A 15,106-nucleotide genomic window follows, 5' to 3' on the forward strand; every position below is an offset into this window, starting at 1 on the left:
ATTATCTATGATATACCATAAATGCACGTTTGACAAAACTAATTTCACATAAATAATTGAAAGATTATAGATGCAATCTTATTACTGTACAAATTATTGGAAAATAATTTATTTTAAAATTATTATCTATTAGTTTCTCCATTCGGAAATCTTCTAATTAAATTTAATTTGTTCCAGATTCCACAACGGACCTATAAAATTGAGTGCGGCGATGCGGATAAGCATGAGTTCAGATCCTATCAGCCCAATACTGTGGGAGCCCCATTTGGAGGCACTTGACCGTCGAGTAGAATTGATCCTTAAAGGTATAAGAGACTGTTTACAAAAGGGTGAAAACCCAGTGTCTGAACATGAAACGTAGAATTTAATATTATTTCCAAGACTTTACAACTTATTTCAAAATTAAGTTTTGTGATAAATGGTCACAGGTTCATAGAAACACGAAAATAATTACTATAAACAAGATTTTATTTGCTTGACAAAACGTTTTCCAGATTAAAATGGGTATGATTTATGTTTATCGTTATTTTACTACGGGAAAATTAAAATTAATCGTATCCTATGATGTCCAATTAGATATCATTAGTTTCCAACAGATCATGTTTACTCATAATTTTTGTTTAAAAACATCAGTAAATGAACGTTATTATTTATTATATATTCAATACAATTTAAGTGGTAATCCATAACTGGGAATAGATCCTACTAAACTTTTAACATCGGAAATCAAATGATAAATACTCATATAGTATCAATAATTATCTGTACCCAAGATCAGGAAGTTTATGCAGAAATAGAAGAGGAAATTGGTGTGAAAATGTATATTTTATTGTAGTCAAGATGTATGGAATAAATTCAATTTTAGCGTTATTATGTACTATGTGATAAAAACGTGCACACACTCGGAATTCTAAGCATCCCCTCGAAAATTTTAAATAAGAAAGTCCTCTGCTCAGCAATATAAAGTTTTTTTAAAATTTGGTGCAATCAAAACTGAGAAAATTAATTTTTAAGATGTAAAATTTTGATGTTTCTATCAGAAAACTTTACGTATAATGAAGATAATAATGTCTCATATTATTTAGAATTCATTATTCAATATATTCAAAATAACCACCATTCACTTTTTGACAATAACCGAGGCGATTTTTGGAATTCTCATACAACATCTTGGCCTCAGGGGTTATTTAGTTAATTGCTTCCGTTATCCTAATTTCTAAATCAGGTAAATCAGGTAATATAACAAGAGCTCAAAAGGAGGTTGTGAAATTTTTAATAATAAATACCCTGGTCATCACGTTTCACAGAATGTAGAAAATATTGAAAAACCAGGTAGAAACGTTCAATTTACTGATGGAAAAAGTTAGATGTACTTCTAGAGATTGAGGAATATCCGCATAAGACAACTCGAGAACTTGCCACCAACCATGATGTGAGTAAATCATCTATTTTGAGAGTTTTGCATAAAGACAAAAAAAACCATCCTTCCAAAGTTCAGTTGGTTCAAGAATTAAATGAAGTTGATCCTGATAGAAGGCAAGAATTCTGTGAATTGATGATGGACAGAATAAACGCATGTGCATTTTATAAAAAAAATAGTTTTTTCTGATGAAGCGATGTATATATTGGAGCAGAGCAAAACCTCACTGGATGTGTGAAACTTACATTCAATATTATAAAAAAGTGAACATTTGGTCTGGTAACATAACAATAATTCTTGATACTTATTTTTGTGAACAGATAGTTAATGGTGAGGTTTATCTAAATTCTTTCATTAACTTCTTAATGCCTACACTAAAAATACTTTTTCCTAATGTTAATCATCCAAATGAGATAGATCGATCTATTTACTACCAACCAGACGGAGCTTCACCGCTTTTTGTCACGTTTAGCTAGAAATTTTGAACATTAAATTACACGACCCCCTTCTTTATTTAAAACTTTTGAAGCAGGGCTTATAATTTAAAAGGGGTGCTGAAGTAGAATAATAATTTCATACTATAAATTGTCAATTTTAGAATAAAGATCGACTTGTTTCAGGTTTTTCACATAGTACACAATAACACTAAAATTGAATTTATTCCATACAAAACAAAACAGTAGTCGCTAGTTCGATAATTGTTCTCCACATTTTACATAATCTCACAGTAATCCTTGTATAATATTAACAAAAATTTCTATCCAAAATATAGTTAAATATTAACGAAGACAACTTCAGTGCGGGGAAACTTCAATTGCAGCAATCTTGAGAATTACGTGTGAAGAGTTCATTTAAAAAAATTCTCGCTTTAGATTAGCGCTCATCACAAAATACGTGACAGCATAAATTTTGGTTCTACGATCAAAAAACGCTGGAAAAGAATAAGATTGCCAAAGCACCGTAAATCTTTATACCTTCTTTAAATTTTATACACTATGCGTCGCTTTGGTTAGATAGTCATTTGATAAAAGAAATAATCAAAGTTTAAAGAATAAAAAGCAAGAATTTGATGACATATTTTATTTCGTAAACGATAAACCAAAATAAAAATCGCACTTATGGATAGAATCATGAGTTTTCAATTGCTTGAATAAAATGTTTCAATTATGGACCTTGAGTTGCACTATAAAATTAAAGACAAAATACCCTTAGTAGTGCAAAGTTTTTGCGATTTTAATGGATAGAAATGAACGAAATTGATGAAATAAACAAAATTGAAACTGTTCATAACTCATCAAGGGACATGGGAGGAAGTACCTCGAATGATATAGGTGCTATGTACATGGCTCAAAAATAAGAACAAATAGGACTTTGACGGAAGTACAGGTATAAGTACGAGCTATCGCAAGAAAATAATTTATCTCACGCTTAAAAAGCAACGATAGATATTGAATATGAGGGGAATAAAAAGGCTTATAGCTATTAAGACAAAACAAAAGGAAGTTGAACAATACATAAATGAATGCTAATTTCTTCCATGATAATTCCATTGCTTTTGTTCTTTTACGATGAATGAGGCAGTTAGTTCAGGGCAAGCATTCAACTCAAAAAGTATACGAACAATGACGATAGTAAGGGAAATAAATAACAAACATCTTGATACATATACTTATAAACAGATAAATGGACGTCCAATGAATTTGCCCCAAATAACGTGAATGTGTATGTAATGTCATGTTAGTAATTCCTTATTTTTGAGTTGATTTTTTATTTTCTTTGAATTATATCTTCCATTATTAACATTATCTGTTTCCTTATATTTACATCGAAACAAAATAACAATCAAATGAATGAATTATGCTTGTTTTCTTCGAACTTTGCATTTGATATATCTCTCTGTCAATCCAAATGACCTTAATATAAGTAATCAAACTGTAATTTCTCAATTACAACTTGTATCTATAACGCTTATTTTTTTGTTGCTGATTAACATTTGATTTGTCGTTTATTCCACTTTCATTTCCCTTATAGAAATATTAAAGGCTGATAACTGTAATGATTATATACTCGTTAAAGGTAATTTTAAATTGAACAAAGTTGTCTGCTCGAGCAATAGAACGAATGCATCAATCTATTCACTGAAAATGGCTTTTATGGTTTTTGTTTGAAAACACTATGCTAGTTATACTTGTGAATAGCCATATTACGTACTGTTTCTGTTTCTTTGTTGATCATTATTTTATTTAACATAGTAAACTTTTCCCGAAATTACCGATTTCACAATTCTTCTCTACATATTGCGATTCTGTACTGTTGGCCTTCCCCTCCATTTTGTACTCCCTTCCCCTTCTTCAATGAGCTTTTTAACAAATCTTTTTCCCAGAAACCTTTCAGTAAACCCCAACCATCTTACTCTTCACGCTTTCATGTATCTTGTTATGGGTATTTACACAAACCCATCACTTTTTTTATTACGTCAAAAATTTTTCTAAGCACCTTCCCTTCTCATATAGCCAGTTTTGTTTTTTTAGCATTTGTTAAAACCCATGTCTCCTCCCTATTCCTCTACATTTTTATTTGACAGTGATGCTCCCAGGAATTTAAGTTCACAAACTTTTCTATTTTATATTTTTTATCCTTTCCTACTTTAATCTTAATGTATTCATTTCTACGAATCACATTTTGTCTTAACACTATATACTTTGTTTCCTCTTGGTTAATCCATAACTTTTTGCAGCCTCTTCTAGCCTCTTCTAAATCTTTAGAATGTTCTTTCCATTTCTTTCTTTGTTCTGGTTATTAAGCTAAATCGTCTGGATATGCAATTATTTACCATTTATGTTACAGGTATTCTACTGCTCAGTTTATTATTACACCTTAATTACACATATTACATTTATTTCCAATCTGGCGCTTTGTCTGCATAACATTTTCACTTCTATGATAATTTATACGCTTTCTATTATACCTGATACATTAAAATCTTCTTCTCATTTACCCATTAGCTGAAGTTTGACGTCAGCTTTATTCGGCAAACAAACTCCACTGTAATTTGAGACAACTAGGATTTTTTGTTAATTTTATCTTCAATAACAAATATGGCTAAATATGTCAGGCCCACCATATTTCATTTGTGAAGTATTAATGAAAAATTTTACATTTTTTGGTTGCAGTATTAAACTTTTTACTGCTTAATAATAATACATTCAAACTTTTTTATTGAATTAACATATCAATATTGATAAATTTCGATGAAGGGAATATATAAATTATTATTTTTAGCAATATCTTTAGCGTCACTATTTGGAGAATTGGTATATTTACAGTTTTCTATTCAATTTTATTATACTTTTTGCAGTTGTGTGTATTTAACTTGCTGACTATTAAGCACTTACTCGAAATAGTTGTAAATTGATTCAATTAGACCATAAAAGCTTATTATTGATAGACCATCATTATTTTCACGTAAGTTTCTGCAGGGTACTCCATAAAAAAATTGTCGTTATATTTATAATATGGACTTCAAGTACTTGGAAGATTAGTCTTGGAGATAAAATCTTGATAATTTTAGTCTGCTTACGTGTTTCAACCGGGCGGTTATCGTTATACGAACGATTCTGTTTTGCGTTCCAACCGACTTATGTACCGTTAGTGAACCATTTCCGGGTTGGTTGATAGAAAATACTCTTACAAGAACCGTGGATAGCCGGAGAGTACGCAGAAAATATCTATAAACGCTTCCAATAACCGTTCCAAGAACGATACCGGCAGGTTGGAACAAACCTTATGTTAACGAACTTTTGTTCCATTTAAAATAAAGCAACTGACATGATTCTGAAATAAATGTTGTATACAAGTACTGAAAAGAACTTCTAATGTATTTTTTTTTTATATAAACGTCAAGGATTGCAAATAGTAAGTTACTATCGAACTGCATATTAGAGGATTTTGTAATATTGTAAAATATGTACAAAGAGTGTGAATTAAGTTCCTATGTTACCATTTTTATATATTACCAAATATACTGTAATAGATTTAATCAATAGTTTCTGTTATTGGCACTTTCCACGAAAATTTCCGTGGCTCTTAGAGATACGAAAATCTCCACTTTCCACAAAAAAATCCGTGGCCATCATTTTACCCTTAGAGATCCGGAAATTTTTATAGAAACGGATCAGAATGAAGCTTTTTTCCGTGTCTTTAAATCTTACCATATGATCCAAAATCACCACCCTCTACGGAAAAAATCGTGGTCTAATTTTAATCTTAGAAACACGGAAATTTTAAAACTAACCTAACCTAATCATCCGTATCCAATTGCCACGGATTTTAAGCGCTCGTGTAACGTTGTGCACTATCAGCAAGCTTAGAATAAGAGTCAGAGAATAAATTACGAGATATACACAGCACTATCATCAATTCATTATTACTAAGGTTATTCTTACAATCAAATTATTTATTAACAAATTTTTTGTTTGATTCATTCTAAATGGTGGTATTTATCCGTGGACAACATTCATCCGTGGACAGTATTCATCCGTGAGTTGATGCTTATTATTGTAACATTCACTGCTGAAATTAGAGACACGGATAAAGCTTCATTTGGCTCATTTCTTTAAAAATGTACATCTCTCTATGGTTGAAATTAGAGTCACGGATTTTTCCGTGAAGGGTGCCAATAGACACTTCGTTAATCAATATCAAATTATAAAGGGTGTTCCACACATGTCGTAATTTGGCAAATAGAAAGTTTTTGTTTTCACGGATTCTCGGCCGTTTCTCCATGTCATATGTTTTCCTATGGAAACTTGTGACCTCTTTGAAATCCCTGGTATTTATTGTCTCCAGTATATTACCTTTTTTTGGATAGAAATCTTTTTCATCCATTTTCAATAAATTGTTGTTCAACAGTTTTTCTTTTTTGACCTTTCATGAATTTAATATCTACTACTTAATGATTTGTTGAGAAGACTTTAATATCTTTTTTAGTCCACTTCTTTACCAAGCTCGGTTACAAGACAACTTACCTATTTAACTGAAAAACAGCTTCAGTTTCAAGGCAACTTAGAAACAACAGGTCTTAACAAATTAAAGTGGCACTTTAATTTTATTTTTTCAAATTTATTCCATGAGTTACATAAGTGGTACACCTTGTTTCATAATTTGTTATAAAATTATAAATAATTGTTACAGCTAATTAATTGTATTTAAAAAGGGCACTTCTTCATAAACAAAATTTGTGTTCCCTATTTTGAATTCACTATCAGCTTTATATAAGTATACACCTTGTACATGTAGAACCATAATTTGAAATTATTTATAATTTACTCTATATGATGGAGATTGCATAAAAATTTAAGTATAGTAGAATCATTTCCGTTAACTTCAATGAGACCATTTTATGTTATCAAAAAGTAATGCAATATAACAATTTTAGAACAATACTGTAGATCAGAAGTCCCAAACTTTTTATCGTAAACTACTTTCAAAATACTTATTACTAGTTTTAGTTGCAACATTACTCCATAACTCGTTAAAAAATTAAATCTAACTATGGAAATTCAAGTACAGTCCTGTTGTAAAGCTTCCCGTGCACCTGATCCACCTTGGAAATCACTGATGTAGACAATACTCACCTATATTTTAATTTTATGATTTTAGTATTGATTGATAATGAACCTGGGTAATTATTCTCGTTCTGTTTGATTCAAACTCTAAATGACTCTTCCAGTTAGGATGACTGAGATACTCGAAAACAGGTATAATTAGGATGCAAGAGAAATGCAAATGTATAACTAATATTTTTCAAAAGCATTGTTTATATAAAATATATTATGCCAGAAATTAACAACTACATGATCCCTAATTTTTCTATTATAAAAAATATATCTTGTACTATTTATCCATGATAAAAAATATGCTTACAGAAAAATAGAAGTTAAAGACTTCATTTATCAATTGACATATTCATAGTTTTTGGAGAAACATCTACTCAGGTTAAACGAATTTGTTGTCTCTGAAACTGTTAAGCTCAATCCAATTCTAACTGTATTCAAAAGAACCCTTTGAAAACAAAACTATTAACCTTCGGTCCACGTTTCTGAAATCACAGAGAATATAAAAAAAATATAAAAATGTTTAAAATGTCTGCTCTTCGATTTTTTCTTCCAATTCAGGGTACACAGATCTCCGTTGTGCGATAAGGAGATTCCAGAAATAATATTTTAAGGTAAAATGAAATCTAATGATTACAAATAAGTATACCTAAGTTATAATTTATTCAATATAATGTAATGATAATTGAATGCAATTGAAAAAAAATAGCGAATAATGCAGACACAACTCCACTATGATTCTAATTTCGAACCAAAAACAGCTGTTAAGAATTTAAAAGTAAAAGAGTTTTGATGTCCAATGAGACCGACAATGATTAATTATTCAATTCTAACTAGGCAACTCAAAATGCTATACACCGTAAAGTGTCTCGCAGAACTATTAGTAAAAGTTTCTGGGTTAAAATCAAAGTAAATGACAACGTTTACTATTCCCTGAAAAAAAAATATAAAAAATACATAGGTATTCGTTATGTACGTAATACTACTATATTATGGACAATTTCTATAAGCTGTTCCAACTAAGGAAGACAGAATAGCAACGATTTCGATATCCTCCGAAGTTCCAGCTCGGTTCTGCACATTCTCAAGCATGCGTAGTATAGATAAAGTGTGTCGAACGAGAGAAAATGAATATTATCGACACCGGGACTTTTTTCCCATACCAACTGTCCATTTAATAGTATTACATATATGGGTATTCGTCTCTATCAAAATATTCATACGTCACTGTTTTTATTTTCAATTTTTTGGCAAATATTTTAGTTCCATTCAAACGTTTTGTATATTTATTATATATAAGTCGCCCTATAATCCGAAGTAAATCCATCTATTTAAAACTATGGGTTGATATTACTAGATAGATACTAGAGAAAACATGAACGAGATTTATTTAACTGCCGGTTTTTGGGTTTTCTAAAATTGATTATGTGAACTGTGATAAGCAGTAGCGTAGAAACGTAAACGTAATAACTGAAGAATCCAGGAAGATTTTTTAATGTTAGGTTAGGTGTTCCTACGTCGATGTCAACAACAAGGAAAAGAATCCGTAATGCCAATTTAAGATCCAGCCGAGACATTTACACTTGCACAAGTGCAACAAGTTTGAGTATTGGGCATTACCAACAATGGTATTATAAAAAATATAAAACCACGATCTCGTTAGAGATTGTTTTTAGATAATTGACTAAAACGAATATGGATAAACCCATCAACGCCTTGGCATCAAATGTCAATTCAAGACATTCAACCCATTCGAAAAGTAACAATTATATACAATATATGTATAATAAATAGAAAACCCAGGTTTTCTTCATTTACCATGTCAACCCAGGTTACCTGCTGTGAATCCCTTAGAGTATATTTGGAACCAGTTACAAGAATCTTTTCCGCAACTTTGGGCAAACAAAATTTATAGTTGAAGGTATGTCAATGTTGCTGTGATAAGGGCAAATGTGGGTCACACACAATAGCTGTTGTTTAAATATTATTTTTTATTGAATTCTTTGGTATTGTTTTTTTATTATTCTATATTAGCACTTTGTTCAATTTTTAGTATTCTGATATAAGAAAAAAAAGTCTTATTATGAAAAATTGATTGAAGTAACGATCAATATAAATCAAGCATATTCCACACATTTAGAAATGTAGATACTCACTAAATTTAGAATAAGTACACAAGTAGTTTTATTGAATGGATGGTGAATGGAATACACAGTTTCTAATAAATTAGTAAAACTATTAATAACAATCAACTAACAATACCAATGTACCTTGGTCATAATTTTAGTTCAAATATAGACTCATAAATATCGCATTTTTACGTTAAACTAACAAAAACTTTTGCCTTGACTGTTTGCAGGAATGTCTGTAACTCTCTTTAGATATTTGGTTTGCTGTATTTCTATTGAATGACCTAATTAGAGGAGTACAGAATAAAGCGAGATGTCATTTTTCATTTAGAACTCTGGATCTCAAACAATGAAATCCTTGACATTGTCTATTATATTGGAGCGCTAACCGGAGTATCAAATTTATGTCAAATTAAAAAACACAGTATACTGTATAAATGTATACTCAGCTATATTAAAATTAATGTAATGTTTTCCTTATTTATTTATACGATTTCTATTCATGGGGTGAATAAATAAACACTATCTCTTATGTTCTCAATTTATTTAATATTATACACACACTTATCTAAGTTATAATAATTCACTTATCACTAACACTTAACTAACTTAAATAACTTCTTTAAATTATTCTATTACTTTCACCCCGACTATTTACTATAATGCAACTAAACTGTGTTACACAAACTCCATATATATTCTAAATAAATTCTCAAAACTACCATAAAATAAAGAAACAAAAAAAATAAATAGCCCTCCTATAAATTATTCAAAAGAAACAAGGTGAATGAACCGACTGCTAAAAACTCAATATAAAACAAACATCAAACGGATTCCGGGTATTTCCAACGTACATCTGCTGCTGAATTTTAGAACTCCTTTACATCTAAGCAGAACCGGATCTAGGGCGGAGAAGCATTCATAACATTAAGTTTAAAATATAATATACAGTTAATTGTTGTTTTTAAACATATACTCAAAATATTATTTAACTACCGTCATTATTCTTTGCTATCCATCAGCTTCTTTGCTAACTCTAACGTTTCATGATTTATATCTAAACCTAAAAGAAAGTCTCATTACATATTTATGTACGTGCTCAAATTAATGGTACTAAAAATCAATTCAATAAATCTTTCTCAATTGATGTGTTTTTCTAATATTTTGCTAATGCTAATATTTTTTATTTCGCATCAAATCTGCTCTCACAAGTTGAGCTTGTGAAGTGTCTATGACGTCTACTTCCGCTGGGCAAGTGTCATATTTATTCTAAATGGTTCCTCTTCCCTTAGGAATTCATTTTGTGTTGCAGTAAACATTTGGATTCTGTTACTATACAAAAATCCACCTACTGCATATGCTCTAAAACAATTAAATCGTTTGCCTAATAATACGTTCGATTTTTTATAAAATGAACCGAAACTATTAAACATTAAATTTGTTACTGATTTATATTGATGATAATGATGATGGTTATATTGATATGATAAACTGGTTGCTGATTTCATTACTCACATCTGGTGATTATGTTTAAATATACTCCTTCAAAATAAAACAAACTAGGTTTACAGTTTAATTTCTAAAGACAAAAAGATGTTTCATGGTTTCGAAAGCATATTTAAGTGTAAAAAATTGGTTTATTATCTTTCTAAATATGATTGTAAATATAAAATGTATCAAAATAATTGTATTGAAGTTATTTTAAGCACTGGCAGTGCCGGATTTAGTGTATTTGCGGCTGAACTGTACGTTATTTCAATCTCACTTTAAAACAAGTGAGTAGTTGATATATCTTAAATAATGGAAGTATAAAGTACATTTCGTATTAATACATAACGATTATCTCAATATTACTTTCCACAAAACGCTGCGACCCCCTTCTGCTTGCGGCCCGGTCGCGGCATAGTGGTAAATTCGGCACTTACTTAAGGTATCATTCTATAATATAATTACTCAATACTTACCTAAAAATTTCCATAGACCAAGAGCCAGGTAATCATTTCAAAAGTCACGAAACTTTCTATCTTTCTGTCTTTCTATCCTTACTGAAAATGAAAAGGTAGTCCTCTGTGTCCGAGCAAAAATTTTAAGGAGGGTAAGAATTAAGACTTAAGAATTTTAGTTGAAGTATCATGCCTGAAATTTTAGAAAATTACTTTTGACATTAATTTGACTACATGCAATTTTTGCTAGAACGTTTACATTTCTCCAAATTATTAACAGAACGTCATAAATATTTAAAAAAAAAATCATCTTTGTCACTTCATTCATTTTAAAAATTTAACAATCAAGTAAGTAAGATAGAAATATGAAAACCAGTGGGTTAGAAAGATTGAGAGTAAAATAAAAGTTGGTCAGAAGAAATATAGAAGTTGTATAGAAGAATATATAAAATTCGAGATTAATTTTATTGTATTAATTGAAAAATACAAAAGTGCAGTATCATATTGGTCGCCGTGATCAATCCTCAAAGCTCAATGAATACAAAATGATTAGAATCTTCAAATAACTCAATTCGAAACTCTAATATATCATTATATCATTTTTTTAATGATTTTTGAAAGATCGATGAGGAATTGACGTTTCAACTAATTTTGGGTCTTTGTCAAAATATCATATTTTGATAAAGACTTAAAATTAGTCGAAACGTCAATTTTTTATCAATATTTTAGAAATTATTTAAAAAACTAGTTTTAAAACAGAAGAGACCTAAAATCAAGAACATTTAGAAGCATAATTAAAATTTTAAGACTTCATATACATACGTAAATAATATGTAAGCAATTTATAGAAAAAAATCATTTACCATCAGTATTGACATAATCTGCTTCTATTTCAATGTTGTCGTTAGCGGTAGTATCACTTACTATAGGTGGTAGCTGATCTTCCTCATCCAGATGTGCATTTCTTCAAATGCAGACGATATATTTCGTTTTTAATACGTGTTGATACACTTCAGCTAGACATGGAAGCTAATGACATGAATCAAATTTAATAACTTTATTTTCAAATCTCTCTGAAGTAATGTTTCCACAAGATTAAGAGCAAGGTTCCATATTTCTATCTTACTTACACTGGACCGAAATCTCTCTGAAGTAATGTTTCAACAAGATTAAGAACAAGGTTCCATATTTCCATCTTATTTACACTAGACCGGAGACCTTTTTCACTCTGGTAGATTGTTGGTGATGGAATTTCGTTCTGGCATTGCAAATGAGGGTTGCCAGAAGTGCCTATTTATTTTCAATAGGGATGAAATATTTATTGTGGAAATTTTCATGACTATTGAAATAATTACTCAAAAATGGATCACTGGCTCTTTCTCTATCGGATACATAAAATATTAATCTTAGCCTTGTATATTTTTAATTAAAATTGAAAAATTAAAAAAAATTTGGAACTCAGACACTGGTTCCAACTTCAAACTAAATCGCTATGTCTTTGTATATTATTTATTACTAGAAGAAAGAGTTGAATCGTTTTCAATTGTATAAACATATATTATAAATATATATTTTTTTGTATTGTAACTATTTTCACGTGATACTTATAATGTGTGATATATTTAAGTTACGTAAATGTTTGTAAACAAATTATATAATAAGATACAACTGATTATCTATGTATGATATAATCAAGCTAACAACAAAAATGAGAAAAATTTATATATTATTAAATAATATAATTTCAGGAATCAATTATGTAGATATGCATGTATATATTTATAATATATATTTGAATGAGAATAGTGTTAAAATATTAATACTACGTATATGTGAAAACTAAGCTATCATCATTAATTAAAAAACAAAAAGACCATGGCACTTGTTTTTAAAGAGATACATTTTAGTCATTACAAAAAATCCTTTGAGATATATATGTGTGTAAAGATGATGAACAATTTAATATTGTATATCTTTGATCAATGTTTAGAAGTAACTGAAGTGTATTAACAACATTTGAATATTTTGGGTCTTATTTAGCAAGTTGTTTGTAATGAAATTAATCCATTAATATTCTACAAATAAGAATCTGAATTCCTCCAAAATCATATGATTTATTTATTTAAGCATTTAACACCATTCAAAAATACATTCAAAGAGAAATTAAATTCAAAAAGAGCAATTCAGCATTGGTTGATTCCCGAAATTTAAATTATCCAATCTCAATTATAAAAAAATGCACTTTTATATATTTATAAGTAATAATTTGACTAATGTGAATATCCTGTCTTTATTTGGTTAGTCAGATTTTTAATCTTTATGTAGATAATATAATATGTAACCAAAGAATGGTGGGAACTTGAGAACTGATATAATTGATATATCCCAAAGAATTTGCACAATGTGAGAAAATTAAGATTATTTAGCAATTAACAAGTTTTATGGATTATTTTGAAATCATTTATATGAAATTATATGATATGATAATTATATTTTTTCAATATGAGTACAACTTTTATTCAACACTGACATTCTTTGTTAAATTGGGAAATCTTCTATAAAAAACAATGAGATTCACATTTTCAAATAAATTAAGGGAAACTAACCACTCAACAATCCAATCTAAAAATATATTCTAAATTTTTTCACGTGAGGGATTAACGAACTGTTTGTATAAAAAATGGACAAAATCTAGCATTAATACTTATCAAAGAGACAAATGCAAAAACTAAAGAAAAGACTAAAGATGGAAATCCGAAACTATAGAAGGGTTTCATTGTACTTATATAAAATTTGAATCAGTGTTAGTGGTAAGCAAAGAGACTGGTAGCTCACTAATTGTTTTTTGAAAATTTGTTATGGAATGGAAAGTATAGTATTTTACATTTAAAAGGAGGCAATGCTATATATTTTATTAATTTTACAATAAATAATAAAACATAATATTTTGCGTCAATTTTAATTTTTAAGTTGCATAGACATATTTTTAATCAAGATATTAAATACAATAACTACTAATATCTTCAACGGCACCGCTACCTTACGACATACCAATTTGCAATTGCTCAAAACATTTTGTGTTTTGTTTTATATTTTCTGAAACAGCGGAAACTGGACGACAGAGCGTTCAGTATATTCGATTTCGACAACATTTAAAGTCAACATACCTCCTTTAACAGTTGTTGGGAATGGAGCATGTCTGAGACAGAAATAGAAAAAAAAAATAACGTTTACGATAATACTTTGATATTAAATGGATGGTTTATCCTACATTGATTTTGCAAGGGTCACGAAGAATATTACTCTGCCGTATTTAGTGATATAGTAACATAGCCAAGCTTTGCTTACCCAATATATTTTCTAACCAAAAATCATTTTTAATCAATATACATAACTTATTTCTATCCACGAATGTAGTGTCACTCAACCTCTTTGATGTCTTATCCATATTGACACAAATATATTCAAATTTTTACATCCATCTTTTAAAGCTCTTTCTAACCATAAGAAATTGATTTTTAATATCTTGACAATAGAAAAGATTCTAAGTATTTACTGATGTATGGTGAAAATGCCTGCCTGATATAGAAATATAAAAAAAATAGGATGTTACTTTAAAATTAAAGTAATGGCTCATCCTGAATTGTTTTTGCAAGAGTCATGAAGTATAGTATAAGTGTTTGACAAACTGAAGTACAGATAGCTTACCTATTTCCTATTTCACATTTATAAAATATACTCGTTTCAGATGCCAATCACGACAAGAACCCCCCGAGTTTTACAATTCAATATTTATTTAGTTGTACTGAATGTTTCATTATTTTGGCGATCATTTATTACATGCAATATACAAATTTGAAACAGTGGTGGATACTATTTTGTACTCTCCAAAATAGAAAAAAAAACTGAATATGTCTAATATAAACTTATTAAGAAATAATAAATATTTTTAATTTTCAGTATTTTTTGTATATTATATGTATAAGGAACTATCTACTG

At 29.2% G+C, this 15,106-nt stretch overlaps 1 protein-coding gene across 2 annotated transcripts in view; it reads left to right on the top strand.

The window, feature by feature from the left end:
- The window catches only part of LOC130901438 (extracellular serine/threonine protein CG31145), a 210,419-nt gene extending 196,085 nt beyond the window's left edge, over window positions 1-14,334 (top strand). For both annotated transcript variants that reach the window (XM_057812842.1, XM_057812841.1), the window contains one exon: window positions 178-14,334. In XM_057812842.1, coding sequence (XP_057668825.1) covers window positions 178-361 — 184 coding nt within the window. In that variant the 3' untranslated portion in view covers window positions 362-14,334. The remainder of the gene's footprint in view (window positions 1-177) is intronic.
- Window positions 14,335-15,106: the final 772 nt, after the last annotated feature.

The sequence above is a fragment of the Diorhabda carinulata genome, chromosome X, assembly GCF_026250575.1.
Source record: "Diorhabda carinulata isolate Delta chromosome X, icDioCari1.1, whole genome shotgun sequence".
Taxonomy (NCBI): Eukaryota; Metazoa; Arthropoda; class Insecta; order Coleoptera; family Chrysomelidae; genus Diorhabda; species Diorhabda carinulata.